The 16,328-nt window shown below is 38.7% G+C and overlaps 1 protein-coding gene across 1 annotated transcript; it reads right to left on the bottom strand.

Annotated features, from left to right (window-relative positions):
• Positions 1-802: 802 nt before the first annotated feature.
• On the bottom strand, positions 803-7,361 carry bet1 (Bet1 golgi vesicular membrane trafficking protein). The gene is made up of 4 exons (XM_052016877.1): positions 6,990-7,361; positions 5,729-5,823; positions 4,134-4,190; positions 803-3,244 (listed from the first exon to the last, which is right to left on the bottom strand). Exons 1-4 carry the CDS (start codon positions 7,006-7,008, stop codon positions 3,089-3,091), a joined length of 327 nt encoding a protein of 108 aa, XP_051872837.1. The 5' UTR covers positions 7,009-7,361; the 3' UTR covers positions 803-3,088.
• Between the last annotated feature and the right edge of the window lie 8,967 nt (positions 7,362-16,328).

Here is a 16,328-nt window from a genome sequence, read left to right as displayed (position 1 = left end):
CATCCTAGATCACTTCGTCACTACCCCTAAACACTACAAAAACATCCTTCTATATTTATTCTTAAATGAATATAATCACTCAACAAGATCTGGGTATTGTTAGTGCTGCAAACTTATGTTCCAATTTCATGCTAGCACAACTGATCAATATTTAGCTCAATGAATCACAGTGTTGAAGAGAAGTGCACCAGCTGGTGCTGGTGATGTAATGGAGTTAATGGCACCAGGAACAAGCTTAATATTAGCTCATCTCTGGGAAAACACAATCTTGTATTGCTAGTATATTGACATTGTCAACAAATGATTATCTGACAATATTATAGGAAATCATCATGGAACAGTCAAGCAACTACCATGATTACCAAAAATAAAAAGTTTAAAATAATAATAATAGAGGCGTCCTCTTCTGCCCTTTTAAATTGATTTTGGTTATCCATAACAAATCTCAATCTGCTTCTTTCATCATTGGAACTGATCAAAATATCAGTTATTTCCTGAAACATAATGCAATTCCATCACTAGTTTATTTGAAAGGTTGTTGTGGATAGCTTGTTCTTGTTTTTAAAATCTTCTCCTGATGCAGTACTGTGTCCAGGATCCTGTTTTGGTTCTCTCTCAATGTACATTGCTTTGCACCTCCTGTTAGATTAATTACCTTCTGCAATTAACTGTGGATGGTTTGTAAAATTAAAAAATGCTGCACAACTTTCAAAAGTTCAAGGAAAAGTACATTTGGACAATACACTGCCTTTGCTGATGTACTGGAAAACATTTGTAGATTTACAACTAGATCAGACTCCCGTCATTCTTCAATGTATGTCAATGAACATTTTATTTTTTCATTATTATAAGATCCACTGAAATTATTGCCCAAAGTCGGTAGAAATAAACTATGACAAGTCAAACAACATCTATAAATTTTAATTAATTGAAAATTCACTGTACTTATTACAAATAATTGCATCCTATGGATGAATTAAAAATCAGTTTCTAAATTACAAATTTTAAACATATAGGATTAGCTTTCCTTGACAGAAAATTCTAAAAGCATAACGTGGGGAAAAAGGCCTCAAGTGCAACAGTCAGAAATCAGGGGCCAGATTGTTCACTGATATTAGATTATTTGCAGTGTTGTACTGTGGCTGGTATTCACCAGGAACCAATTTAAGACATTGACTTAACACAATATGCTAAAGGTGAGGCAAACCAAGATTGAAATTAGCCCTTTAACTAATTCTAGTATATTTGGAATGCCAAGAATTTTAGAACTATTTTGATTTATTTTTGTTTCAAAATAAATTACATGGCACCCAATAAAATAGCATAGGGATAAATTGTGCAAGAGAACTGGTTGTCTCAGATGCTGATCCAACTACTTACAGGTTGCTGAAGTAACTGATAATCTGAGTTAAAAGTAGCCACGAGTATGTTAAGTTTGCATTTAAAACAAAACACCAACAAAATAGGAAATTAACTGCATCTCTTCTTCTAACAGTTACTCTGAATAAAAATTTATCCTTTAGATGTTCGTGGCTATTGTTCTCCCTTGTATAACTATCAATGAGAAATTCCAGAAACAGCAGCTTACAAAACGTCAAAGTTCAAGGCTGCAGAGCACTTTAATGTAAAATTAGGTGAAAGTGTTTAAGAGCAACTGGCATGAATCATGGAACACCCTTAAAGAATGGCTTCTTATAAAGAAAAATAAATGTTTTGTTTTTGTCTTCTCTCACCCATTCTCCTCTTTGGGTTACTCTGCATCATCCTTTGACCAAATGGATAATCAATTAGCTTCTGCAAGCTGTAATACAACACTCCTCTCTAGAAATGCACCCAACTTTTCCTGCCATCTTCGCCACTCCATTCCCATTCCATGATCGTTTTAGCACTTCCAATCATGTCAGGAATTGGTTTAATGAATAAAGCAGTATATCTTACAAAGAAAATGTAAACAATATTGGTGTACAACAATGGAGACACAAGAGACTGCAGATGATGGAATCTGGTGCAAAAGAACAAGCTGCTGGAGGAACTCAGCAGGTCAGGCAGCACCTGTAGAGGCAAAGGGATAGTCGATGTTTTTCGGATCAAGACCCTGTATCAATCCTATTTTTGGTCTACAACAATGTTCTTTTGAAGAATATGCTCTTAACTATAACCAAAAAAATCTTTGTACCATGTTGGATTCTGAACAACTTGCACCACTCAAGTTTCTCATCTTAGCTAAATGAAACCAGGTAACACCATTAGTACTGCATTCTCTTCAGAATATGTCTGACAGCAGCTTGGGAAGCAATTTCACTTTTCAGTTCATGGAATGGGTGAGCAGGCAAGTCTACTGAAATGTATTAAGACATGGTTAAACAATCATCAGCTATTAGGAAATGCCAGAGTAATTCAATAGAAACTTGTGTAAATATTCAAGGAAAAGCAATAAAATGAAGTACAGAAGTGTCACAGAATAACATAGCACCACCTGGTTTTCCTCCTTACTCCCAATTCCAGATCAACTTGGCAATGCTTGTGTGAAAATGACATGTAGCTTCAGAGAAACAGTTCATCACTTGCTGCACCATTGTGCAGCTCATTAATATACTGCATCACAATAAAATATTTAAATCCAACCTGTAGAAATTGGGCATGAAACTAAGTTGTCAATGGTACATGTTTCAAAAATGATTTTTGTTTTTTGTTTCAGTCCTTAGTAATTAGCATTCTATTCACTCCACGAAAAATAGCAAAATTAATTTTGTCAGAATAGCCATGCCATTATTGTAACAGAATCTACAGATCCCGTTATGGGACTTGTCAATTACCTTTGAACCCACAGAACCATTCTGGAAGCAAAGTCATCCATGATCCCCAAGGGAATGTCTCTGAAGATGACTACTACGACATTTATCATTTTAAAAATATGGAAAGTTCTGATAAGCAAACATTGAGAAAACATGAAACTGTAGTCTGTAACTTGAATGTGATGTTAAATAACAGTCTTCAATATTAATCACATCTCAATTTTCTTACAAAAGTGACTGTATAGCAATATGTAATAAGTTAGAACCAAATACTGGAGTAGGACAAATTTATTTCACCTCAGCTTAATAACCCAATAAAGTACAAAGAAGACGAAAAATGCAAAAAGCATCATGTAGCATAAAACTTTTGTTTGGCTCCCACGAGATAAATGTTTGAGTCTACCCATGGTTGCTCCTAGCAGTCCACCTGTAGATTCAAATCCTGCATCCTGTGAAGAGGGCATGGATACATAGTTAAAAATACACAACTCAAATTTATACACTGGATTATATATTCTTTTACACTACAAGGTGCTTTTGCATGCTGTCTTTTATCTTAATGTAAAATCAATCCATGTTTTGAATATAAAAATCAAAAGTTTGAAATGTAAACATAATTTGTTATGAAGTAATTAAAGTATGTTCATCAATTCATCTGTTCCAAAAGCCTTGCTGATATTATTTTCACCACATTTTTGATTAAATTCCTATCAAAATGTATCTGCTTTCACTTCCATCAACAAAATCAAGCTACCTTTCTATTTCTTCATTATTCAGACACTTATTGGTTTTACATGCACTAACTACTGAAGCAGCAATACTTCTACTCTCCACCTCCTAATTGCACACTTGTAATTGGATTCACATGGCTTTCTTTATGAATAAAGAGAACGGTGAGTTTTCACCTGCATGTTTTGCAATGACTACAATGTCAGGATAACAATGTAGTGATGTTCCTTGATAACTATAAAGAAATAATTGGAAAAAAATCATTTCTAGTACAATCCCCTTCCTAAGGTAATGAAGCTTTTGTGTTACAGTAGTCATTAAAACTTATTAAAATTCCATTATAATAAACTGCTTAAATCCAAATGGCAGAAATTAGAAAATGAACTGTCAGTGGTATATGCTTCAAAAGTAGGATGTGCTATCTTTCATGCTATTTCTCAATACCCATAAATCTTTTCCACCTGTCAGCTGACACTGTGATTTTTTTTCCAATACACACAGCCAGAACTACCACAACCTCCAAAACTCTAATCTGTCCAAATCTAAACTAAACAAATATATAGACAATACACTTTTACTGATGTCTGAATGAGTGTATTCAACACGTACCATTTCATCCAGCATTTTATTGTGGTACTTCACTTCAGTTCCAATATCAATGGAAAGCTGTCAAGAGAGGAAGGTATAACAAAACACCAAGTGTTTATTTGTCCTTAGATATCTTATTTTATATTTTAAAATTACAACAAGAATGCTGAAAATTATGATGATTCCATTTTCATTCAATGGCACATTTCTGGTGTTTACTTAGCAGCAAAACGATATTTTGACAGAGATTTTCACAATATAGTGGTACAGCCAGTAAAGCTCATGTCTCACAGCTCCAGTGACTCAGGTTCAGTCCTGATCTCTGCTGCTTGTGACCTTATGGATTTCCTCCGGGTACTCCGGTTTTCGCTCACATCCAAAGATACGCAGGTGGGTAGAAGAAGTGGCCAATGTAAATTGTTCTTGGTGTGTAGGCAAATGGTAGAATCTGGGGCAAGTTGATGGGAATTTGGGGAAAATAAAATGGGATTAGTGTAAATGGGTGCTTGATGATTGGTGTTGACTTGCTGGGCCAAAGGGCTTGTCACAGAGTCATACAGCACAGAAACATCTGTGACTATTCAAAAAGTTAGTCCTCTTGATCAATGAAAGTGGAAAGACTTGGATAATTTGCTGCTGGGCCTAATGACTACACAATACATTAAACTCTCTTCACTTGTGAAGACAGTTCATTGTATTCTCCATGCCATCCAATTAGGGCTTTTTGTTCATTCTTTGTGTTTTTTAACTCCATTTCCATCTCTATATCCAGAGGCCAGGAAAACATAGGCATGTAGCAAAGAATGGGTAAACGTTCATTGGAACTTTTCAGTTATTTGAATTAAATCCCTTATTTCAAATAGTCAAATCAAGTTGCTATGCAATTATAGGAGTGCATATGTGATTTGATATAAAAATAAAACAATCACTGCGACTCTAAATTGCATCATAACTGCAACAGGAGGCTCTACATACTGTCAACATTTGGACATATTTTATTTTAGGTATGGAAAATAAAGAAAAAAAAAATCATACCAGTGGGCATGTTACAGAGGTTAAGGCACTGCAGAACAAGACTTCTCTGTTCACCTTTTATAGCAAAATTGTAAATGCCTTGTACTCAAACTGATTATGTTGTAAATCCCAGACAAAATGTTACCTCAATTTTGTAAAGGATCCATTCTCAAACAAGGATCAGTCAACACAATACAACAAACTACAAAAATTGTATTGTTAATTATTGTTAGTTATTGGTTAAATTATTACTCAATAGTTGGATGAAACCAATTATGTATAAGAAATGCGATTTAGAAATAATAGAGCTCCACTCTTTTCACAATAAAGTCAATTTAATATATAATCTGTTAACCAAAAAAAAGTTGTTCTCAAATAGCAACTATGTGGAAGTTTTAATTAAGCAAACTTAATACAACTATATCAGCGCTTTTGTATGATTTAAATTTAAATCACCCAACTACAAATTAACACTAATTCAGAATTGATGGAATCAGTATCAAAGAAAATGATTGCCAGATATAATGAAAATTTAAAAACACACTATTCAAAACCATTATTAGTCCACTGGAGCAAAACTGTTTACAAGTATTTGAACTCACTGATTTTAAAGCAGTCACTTTTTCTCGAAGGCCCTCAGTTAACTTATCATTTTCTTCTTCATAAACACTGTAACCACCTCCAGTGTATCCTTCCCCTGGAAGTAAGAAAATTAATCATGCAGAGATGAATCACCAATATTTGTACAATAATAAATGGTACCCAAAATAAGAACATTTTACATGCTTCTTCCAACATTAATGAAGTCCTGTAAGCATCATAGTAGAAGAAATATCATAGGATAAATTAAAGTGTTTACTAAAGAAACAAACTCTGGGGTATCTAATGAAATTCTGTCAGTGCTACCTACCAACCACCCAATAGAGTATTACTAACTTAATTTACTTTTTCGAAGCTCACCAATTACTTTCAGTAATTTACAACAAGAAATAATTTGGAAAGGTGGTTTTATACGATGATTTTAAGTAATGTTATTTATTCATTGCTCTTATTTCTAGGAATTATATCACCAGTTTTCCATTAAATATAACAATGAACTTAGCTTTCTGGATAAGTTAACACCCAGTTCTGCCTTTCCACCATTTCTTTGAACAGTGCTTTCAGACTTTTATTCAGTTTAAAACCTTAGACCAGTACAAATTTCACCAAAAAGCAAATTGCTGGAGGAACTCAGCAGGTCTGGCAGCATCTGTGGAGGCAATGGGATAGTCGATGTCTCAGGTCAAGACCCTGCATCAGATCCTGTTATTCAAATGAATATTTTAAGAAAAGGAAAAGGGACAAACAGGCAAAAAGATTTACTGAGGAATTTATTAACTTAGCACGACCCAAAGGCATGCCCATCAATGGTGAAATAATTAAATTCCAGGATAATAAAGGGAAATGAACTGGAGGAGCACAGAGGTCTTTGGTGGTTGTTGGCCTATCAAAGATTACAGAACTAAGGGGGTGAGGGGAGAATGAAATGATTGAAATCAGATACTTTGTGCAGTTATGCAAAATATGAATTTCACTCTTTTATACCATCAACAACTAAATAGGCTTAGAGAATGTGTACAATCTGGGAACTACTTGCAATTAGTTACACTCCCTCCCATCTCTTGATCTTTACTAAAAGTCAGCTGGCCTCTTTCCACAAATCACTCAATTAAGTTTTGCCAGCGAATTAACCGGGACTATTATTAACCAACATGACATCTGTTTTCAGCCAACTCGGGACCTGCACCTCGTAAAGAATGCACCACCCTCAAACTAATACATCATTTCTCAGTGGCTTTCTTCAAGCAAAGATCCTCATCTTACCCAAGCCTGCACGTCTCATGTTTGCTTTCCGGCTGCCTGATTTTAGTTCTACCCTCCTACGACGATGGTACCTCTAGGTAGAGGATGGTTGAGCGAAGCCCTCCTGAACTCTGTCCCCGACTTCCTGGCAGCGCCACGACATCACTGCAGCCGGGAGCGCCGCGCGCCGGCTGCCGGGAGAACCTCGTGCGGTCCCGCCCGCTGGCTCCGGGTTCCAACCGCCGGGCTGTCCGCGCCCGCCCCGCCGCGCGCGCCCCCGCACGAGGAGGGGCCGCGGGCCACCCGCCGACGGGCCGCCTCCTCCCCGCTCACCGGCACTGCCCTCCGCCGCTCTACCGCAGCCGTCGACACCAACCCCTCCCCCCGGCGGAACTACACCTCCCAGAACTCACCGCGAGCACTTTGTCGGCACGTCGCGGCCGTGGGCCTGTGGTGTGGGCGAGGATGTGAATCGCCTTAACCTCACCGTCGGGAGGGAGGCTCTTTCCTCCGCTCTGTTTCATTTTTGCACGTTGCTTGTGTTTATCTCTGAAGAAATCGTAAAGCGTCAGCTTTTCGGACAGAGGAAGATACATATTACTGTAACGGTGGTGCAGAAGGATGTGTCTCTGAGGTGCAGAAGATTGAAGTGGCGCCGTGGTTGCTTGTACTGGAAGGGCAGCTGCTGAACAATCAAAGGAACCGAAGATGCTGGAAACCTGGGACAATCCCTACAACTCATTCCTGTGGTAACCTAGTCCCACCCCAGCACAGATAGTCATTTTGTCCTATCCATTCTCTCCCGCCACCCCCGCTGATGTTAAGCTAGCTGGCCTGCAGTTCTCTGTTTTCTCTCTTTTTAAATAGGGAGTGACATTTGCCATTCCCCAATGTGCAGGAACAAAACTGGAAGATCACAGCCAATGTTCCAATAACTCAGCCTCCTGAGCTTTTCAAGGTAGAAAATGCTAAAGATTCACCAACCTTTGATAAAGTAATTTCCCCCCAGTTTAATCCTAAATGATCTACCCCTTAAAGTTTGTGACCCTTAGTTCCTCAGAGAGGGGAAACATGCTCCCAATATCAACCCTGACAAATCCCAGAAATTTATAAGTTCTAAAGAAGAGGCATAGCCAACTCATTCTTTACTCATATGACAAACCTGTCATCTCATGTATTAATCTGGTGAAATAAACAAGAAACATCTTCCTTTGTGTGAAGTATGATTTAAATAAGTACAGTACTTTTCCCCCTATACTAATTGACTTCAGATACACTGGGGCTGCTTGATACTTCACTTGGTCAAATTCTATCTGGATGTCAAGGCCAGTCACTCTCCCATCTTTGGAATTCAGCTCTGGTTCTTGTTTAGAACAAGGCTATAATGAGGTTTGATGCTAAATATTCCTCATGAAACCCAGACTCACCGATGATACCGCTGTTGTTGTTGTTGGCAGAATCTCAGATGGCGATGAGGAAGCGTACAGTAATGAGATAGATCGTCTGGTGGAGTGATGTTGCAACAACAACCTCGCACTCAATGTCAGCAAGACCAAGGAATAGATTGTGGACTTCAGGAAGGGGAAGTTAGGAGAACACACACCAGTCTTCATTGAGGAGTCAGTGGTAGAAGGGTGAGCAGCTTCAAGTTCCTGGGCGTCAACATCTCAGAGGATCTATCTTGGGTCCAACACATTGATGCAATCACGAAGCAGGCATGTGAGCGGTTCTACTTCATTAGGAGTTTGAGGAGATTTGGTATGTCACCGAAGACTCTTGCAAATTTCTACAGATATATGGTGGAGAGCATTCTGACTGGTTGCATCTTCTCCTGGTATGGAGGCTCCAATGTGCAGGATCCAAAGAGGCTGCAGAGGGTTGTAGACTCAGCCAGCTCCATCAGGGGCAAAACCCTCCCTGCCATCGAGGACATCTTCAAGATGCAGTGCCTCAGGAAGGCAGCATCATCATTAAGGACCCTCACCCCCCAAGACATGCCCTCTTCATGTTACTACCATCGGGGAGGAGGTACGGGAGCCTGAACACCCACATTCAACGTTTCAGAAACAGCTTCTCCCCCTCTGCCATCAGATTTCTGAACGGTCCATGAACACTACCTAATTTTTCCTCTCTCGCACTATATTTATTTTTGTAACAGTAATTTTTATGTCTTACACTATACTGCTGCCACAAAACAACAAATTTCACGACATATGTCAGTGATAATAAACCTGATTCTGATTCTGACTTAAATTCAATGCTTCTTGTGGTCCAAAGGCAATATTAAGGACCCTAAGACCTCTTCTTCCCCACTGCAAAGCACGTGCTACCACATCCGGTGGGTTTGGCCTGCAGATGGGATAGGATTTGTGATGGAGTAATCCGGGCATTGGTTGTAAATTATAAGAACATAAGAAATGGGTGTAGGAGTAGGTTATTTGGCCTTTGAGCCTTCTCTAACATTCAACAAAGTCATGGCTGATCTACCTCAATACCATTTGCCTACTCTTTCCCTTCATTCTTCTAATATCCAAAAACCTATCAATCCCTGGTTTGAGTGCATTAATGACTGAGGCTTCAGCACTCTATAGAGAAGAGAATTCCAAAGATTCACCATTGAGTGAAAACATTTCTCCTTAATTTGATCCTAAAAATTTGATCTTAGTTTGAGGATGTGTTCCCTGCTTCTAGACTCCACAGTCTGGGGAAACATCCTCCCCACGTTCACCCTGTCAAGGCCTGTAACTATTTTGTATCTTTCAATGAGCTCATCTCTTATTCTTCTCAACACTAGACAACTGAGGCCTCGCTCCTCTTGTGACATACCCACCATCCCAGGAACCAATCAGGTAAATTTTTCCTGTTCTCCCTCTATAGCAAGTATATACATTTTCTGGGTAAGGAGAGTGGTACAATGGTGCAGTGAGTAGTGCTGATGCCTCTCAGTTCCAGCAACTCAGGTTGGATTTGGACTTCCAGTGCCATCTGTGTGGAATTTGCATATAATCCCTGTGAGTTTACCCTGGGTGCACTGGTTTTCTCCCACATCTCAATAGATGTGCTGTTTGGTAGGTTAATTAGTGACTGTAAATTACCCTTAGTATCAGTGGGTGGTAGGAGTATCAGGGTGGAGTTGAGAGGCATGTTAACTTCCATTTGCCATTCCTATGCCCACTTTCCCAGTTGATCCTGATCCTGTTGTAACCTTAGACAACCTTCTTTATTATCCACTATTCCACCAATTTTGGTGTCATCCACAAACTTACTAATCATGCCTACATTCGCAACCAAATTGTTAATATATCTGACAAACGACAGGGGACCCAGTACTGATCACTGTGACACACCATTGATCACAGTCCTCTGATTTGAAAAACCACTTCTCCACTCCAACCCCTTGACTCCTTCCACCAAGTCAATTTTGTATCCAATTGGCTTTCTTACCCTAGATACCATGTGATCTCACGTTCAGGATCAGCCTACCATGTGGGACATTGTCAAGGTCCTTACTAAAGTCTAGTTGGCATAGGTCTATGGCAGTCACTATTTGTGGCATAGAACACACTTTTCCAAAATCTCTAAGGTAGATTATCTGGGTAAAGGCTGGTTTGTTCATTACATTTGAAGCACAGCCAAGGATTAAGTTATTTTCCTTATTCCTTTAAACTACTGTCATTCAAATCTTCAAGGACCATTAGAACTGAAGGAATTCTCACCCAATCAACTTTGGTCGATGCAAGGAAAATATCTGCTGGGTGCCAAATTTCCATATAAAAGTATTACAAAGCAAAATGAAAAAAAAACATGAAAACAACAAAAAGTAGTGATATTTTCAAAAGGAAAATGCATCCACATCTTTTGAGAGTGGCTGCATGCTCCATTTGGCTAGTTACCAATCAAAAGCTTTAAAAATGGTATTCAACTGAAATGCATAATCCCATAGACCAGGCTATTTGCAAACCAAGGTTACTCTTACCTGTGGAGCAGGTATTCACACACCACTTCACCTCTTAAGAATGGCTAGTGCTGCCTATTAGAAGCAGAAAGCACATTGTGAATTCTTTGATAGCCCCCTTTGATGTAGCAATGCCTAAACTTAAAGCAAACCTCTGTAATTTGTCAATGGTTCAACCTCCCATCCCAGAACCTTTTGCATTTGCACTGTGATTTCCTGAAGCCAGGTACCTGGGAAGCAGTGTTCCATCTATGGAAGAATATTGTCAGAGAAAGGAGGAGTCTCATTGTGCACAAAACCACAATAGAAGGAATGTATGAAAGGGGTAGTTTCTTCTGCTTTACAGTTATTTTCACCAATAAAACTAGAATTGTTAGAGTACATGAGGCTATTCGATCCATCGAGTCCATTCTAATTCAATTCCCTTTGAATAATACTACTATCTCAGGCTCCCTTGTCCTTGTAAGTAATATAAACTTTCTGTCAGAGAGTTGAAATAGTTTTCTGTGTAACAGGCAGGAATACTAATCATAGTACAACAAGGAACTCAGAAACATTATGTAGGCCTTGAACTCACGACCATCAGATTACAAGTCTCATATTCCACCAGCTGAACTAACCAGGTTCCCCAGAATGACTGTGCGGGAAACAAAGTAAAAACAATTTATACAGTAAATTTCCTGATCATATGTTGGTATCTAAGTGAACTTTGAATCTAGGTGATTGAGGTGATTTTCCAAGTCTGAGTCCATTGCAATAATCAAGAGTGAAATTATTAACAACTGCATAAGATTCCCACTATCTGAGCAGCCAGGCTGCTGTCTGAAATACATAGAAGATTATGTTTGAACCATTTAACTCAATGCAGCCATATAACATTAAAAAAGTGGGTTCTTTTTTACTACGCTTGATGAGGGGAACAAATACACAACAGTTGTTTTCATTATTTACCAACATATATTTTTGATAAAAAAGGTATACCATTTGTTAATAGATCACTTTGAATTTCTATTTTTATGCGTGATGATTGTCCCACACAGAAAACCACTGATCTTTGAAAACCATCAACCCTGTATTAATACGAGCATTTTTTTGTACTGATGAAAGGCAATGCAGTTTCTGAGCTTTCATTCAGCCTCACTATTAGCATAACATGAGAGGTTCTTCAAAAGATTATCTACATAGTCAAATGTATAAACTGGGCAAATGCAGAAGGTTTGATGTAAATAGAGCCTCTAATTGTCTTAATACATACTTTTAAGTATAGATCAACTAGCACTGCCTTCAAAATGATAACTGGACATGGTTAATTGGATTTCTCTTTCATGAATTTGTTTCGATTGGAAGTTTTTTATCTTGAATGCAGTCTAAATGAGTCAAATTTCAGAAATATGATTTGTTTGGATTTATGGAGAAAGAATAATTATTTGTAAAACAAAACTCCTGACATGAGCAACGTTGAAGAAAGTTTGATCTGGGATGCTTGAACCTTTCTCATTCTATTTATTTATTTATGGGATGTGATCATTGTCATTATGGCCAGCACTTATTGCCCATCTCTAATTGTTCTTGAGAAGGTGTCATGGCCACCTTGGATCTCTGCAATCCTTCCGCTGAAGGTCCCAGAATGGTACAAAGGATTTTTTTTAATTGAGTATTTTGTTAGACCATTTCACGTTGGTAAGAATCAACCATGTAGTGTGATTTTTATTGTTCAGTCATGGTCAGGATTGGAATTTACATTTCACTGAAGATCAAGAGTAAATCAGTTTTTAAGTTTTGTAACTATCCAATGGATTTAGGCTCATTTTACAGTGGCATGCAAAAGTTTGGGCACCCCTGGTCAAAATTTCTGTTACGGTGAATAGCTAAGCGAGTAAAAGATGACCTGATTTCCAAAAGGCATAAAGTTAAAGATGACACATTTCTTTAATATTTTAAGCAAGATTACTTTTTTATTTCCATCTTTTACAGTTTCAAAATAACAAAAAAGGAAAAGGGCCCAAAGCAAAAGTTTGGGCACCCTGCATGGTCAGTACTTAGTAACACCCCCTTTGGCAAATATCACAGCTTGTAAACGTTTTCTGTAGCCAGCTAAGAGTCTTTCAATTCTCGTTTGGGGGATTTTCTCCCATTCTTCCTTGCAAAAGGCTTCTAGTTCTGTGAGTTCCTTGGGCCATCTTGCATGCACTGCTCTTTTGAGGTCTATCCACAGATTTTCGATGATGTTTAGGTCGGGGGACTGTGAGGGCCATGGCAAAACCTTCAGCTTGTGTCTCTTGAGGTAGTCCATTGTAGATTTTGAGGTGTGTTTAAGATCGTTTTCCTGTTGTAGAAGCCATCCTCTTTTCATCTTCAGCTTTTTTTTTACAGACAGTGTGATGTTTGTTTCCAGAATTTGCTGGTATTTAATTGAATTCATTCTTCCCTCTACCAGTGAAATGTTCCCCGTGCCACTGGCTGCAACACAAGCCCAAAGCATGATCGATCCACCCCCGTGCTTAACAGTTGGAGAGGTGTTCTTTTCATGAAATTCTGCTCCCTTTTTTCTCCAAACTTTCCTGTGTCCTCACCACAAAATTCAGCATCAGAAGTTTGCAAAGGAACATCTAAACAAGCCTGATGCATTTTGGAAACAAGTCCTGTGGACTGATGAAGTTAAAATAGAACTTTTTGGCTGCAATGAGCAAAGGTATGTTTGGAGAAAAAAGGGTGCAGAATTTCATGAAAAGAACACCTCTCCAACTGTTAAGCACAGGGGTGGATCGATCATGCTTTGGGCTTGTGTTGCAGCCAGTGACATGGGGAACATTTCACTAGTAGAGGGATGAATGAATTCAATTAAATACCAGCAAATTCTGGAAGCAAACATCACACCGTCTGTAAGAAAGCTGAAGATGAAAAGAGGATGGCTTCTACAACAGGATAACAATCCTAAACACACCTCAAAATCCACAATGGACTACCTCAAGAGGCACAAGCTGAAGGTTTTGCCATGGCCCTCACAGTCCCCCGACCTAAACATCATCGAAAATCTGTGGATAGACCTCAAAAGAGCAGTGCATGCAAGACAGCCCAAGAATCTCACAGAACTAGAAGCCTTTTGCAAGGAAGAATGGGCGAAAATCCCCCAAACAAGAATTGAAAGACTCTTAGCTGGCTACAGAAAGCATTTACAAGCTGTGATACTTGCCAAAGGGGGTGTTACTAAGTATTGACCATGCAGGGTGCCCAAACCTTTGCTTCGGGCCCTTTTCCTTTTTTGTTATTTTGAAACTGTAAAAGATGGAGATAAAAAAGTAATCTTGCTTAAAATATTAAAGAAATGTGTCATCTTTAACTTTATGCCTTTTGGAAATCAGGTCATCTTTTACTCACTTAGCTATTCACAGTAACAGAAATTTGACCGGGGCACCCAAACTTTTGCATGCCACTGTATTTCAGTAATTAGCAAAGAATTTGACTTTACTGGCACTGCCACCACTCTCTCCCTTCATTTTCAAAACTACCAGCATCAATATTCAGACAGTCAATGTCTCTACTCTTGCAGATAACTGAGCAAGGCCTTCATGCCTTTGTTGTTCTAGCGTCAATTGTTCTAATGAGCTTCCTTCTTCTGTTCATAAACCTCAATTCATCCAAAATTCTGATGCCCAAATCGTATCCTCTACCAATAGTCATTATGCCCATACTCCAACTTGCACCTGTTCCTAATACTCAAATTTACATAAGAGGACTGCTCCTCAACTTGCAGCACTTCAATTTCAAAATTCTTATTCTAGTTTTATATCCCTTCATGAACCTATTCCTTTCTAATACATTGAGCTATTATCAGTCCCAAGTGCAAGTACAAGGGATACATTTGCAAATAAAAATGACATTAAATGATTAGAGGATGTTCACTATATTGTCTCTCAGCAGATGTCATGCTTAAATTTTGTTTGACATATCCTAAAACTGGCTTTGTTTCCCAAATGCAGTGTACACTTCTAAGCCCCTGCTCGTTTTTGATCCTGTATCTCTGCTGAAATTTAAACTCCTTAATGATTTTACTTCTTCCCTTTCTCACTTTAGTTAGTATCATATTCTGCCATTTGCAAGAACTAAAGGATTCAGAAGCAGAATTGCATGTTTGTATTACATCAACAGACAGGCTCCATATTTGAAGCACGTATTTTGGAAAATTCTCAGGTAGCTCAACATCTCTCTTTCCTTCTGCAAAGTGTTCCATAATACCCATTTCTTTGACTAAACTTTTGATCAGCTGCCCTGATATCTCCTTTGTAGTTCAGTGTTTGTGGGTCACAGAAAGATATAGCATGGAAACAGGCCCCTCAGCCCAACAAGTCTGTGCTAACCATCAACCACCCATTTACACTAATTCTACATTCATCCCATTTTTATTCTCCCCATCAACTCCCCCCAGATTCTACCACTCACCTACTAGTGACAATTTACAGTGATCAATTAACCTACCCACTGGCATGTCTTTGGAATGTGTGAGAAAACCCATGCAGAAAGAACTTCCCACAAACAGCACCAGAGCTCAGGATTGAATTGGAGTCTCTGGCACTGTGAGGCAGCAGCTTTACTAGCTGAGCCAGTGTTGTCCGTGATGACTTGATCATGCTGTGAACTGTATTAGGACATTTTGTATTGAAGACACCATTTAAATTTTGTTTCATCATTTTGAAGAGCTTCCTGTGCAAATTGAGTTTTATGTTTACTGAGGTGTAAGAGTGATAACACTTCAGAAAAGTACTTTATTGATTTTAAGGGAGTTTGTGATATTCTGACATCACCAAAGATGCAACAGAAATTACTCTAATTTGCCAAATGAGAAAAAAAATCAGAAATAAAAACAGATCATTCTTGAGCATGTCAGACAAAATCTAAGGACAAGAAAAGAGCTAATGCTTCAGTGATTAATGGCTTTTCATCAGAACAGGTTTTCAGAGAATCATTAGTAGTCTGTGCTCATTTTTAGACCCCCAGTGACACAGAAACATACAAAAGCTAAGCTACAATAAAATCCCATGGGTTTCCTTTGGGTGCTTTTTACATGATAGGGGAATTAAGGGTTATGGTGAAAAGGCAGGTAGGTGGATTTGAGTCCACAGCCAGATCAGCCATGATCTTATTGAATGGGGGGAGCAGGCTTGACCGGCCAGATGGTCTACTCCTGCTCCTATTTCTTATGTTCTCTGGTTTCCTCTCACATCCCAAAGATGTGCGAGTTGGTAGGTTATTTGACCACTGTAAATTGCTCCTGGTGTCTAGGTGAGTGATTGAATCTGGGGGGAGTTGATAAGAATGTGGGGAGAAATTTTTTAAAAATAGGATTAATGTTGGATGTGTAAATGATGGTTGGTGCAGACTTGGTGGGCTGAAGGACATGTTTCTGT

The sequence above is a fragment of the Pristis pectinata genome, chromosome 5 (assembly GCF_009764475.1).
Source record: "Pristis pectinata isolate sPriPec2 chromosome 5, sPriPec2.1.pri, whole genome shotgun sequence".
NCBI lineage: Eukaryota > Metazoa > Chordata > Chondrichthyes > Rhinopristiformes > Pristidae > Pristis > Pristis pectinata.
Note: the sequence above shows the minus strand (reverse complement) of the source record. Positions and strands in the feature narration are given on the sequence as shown.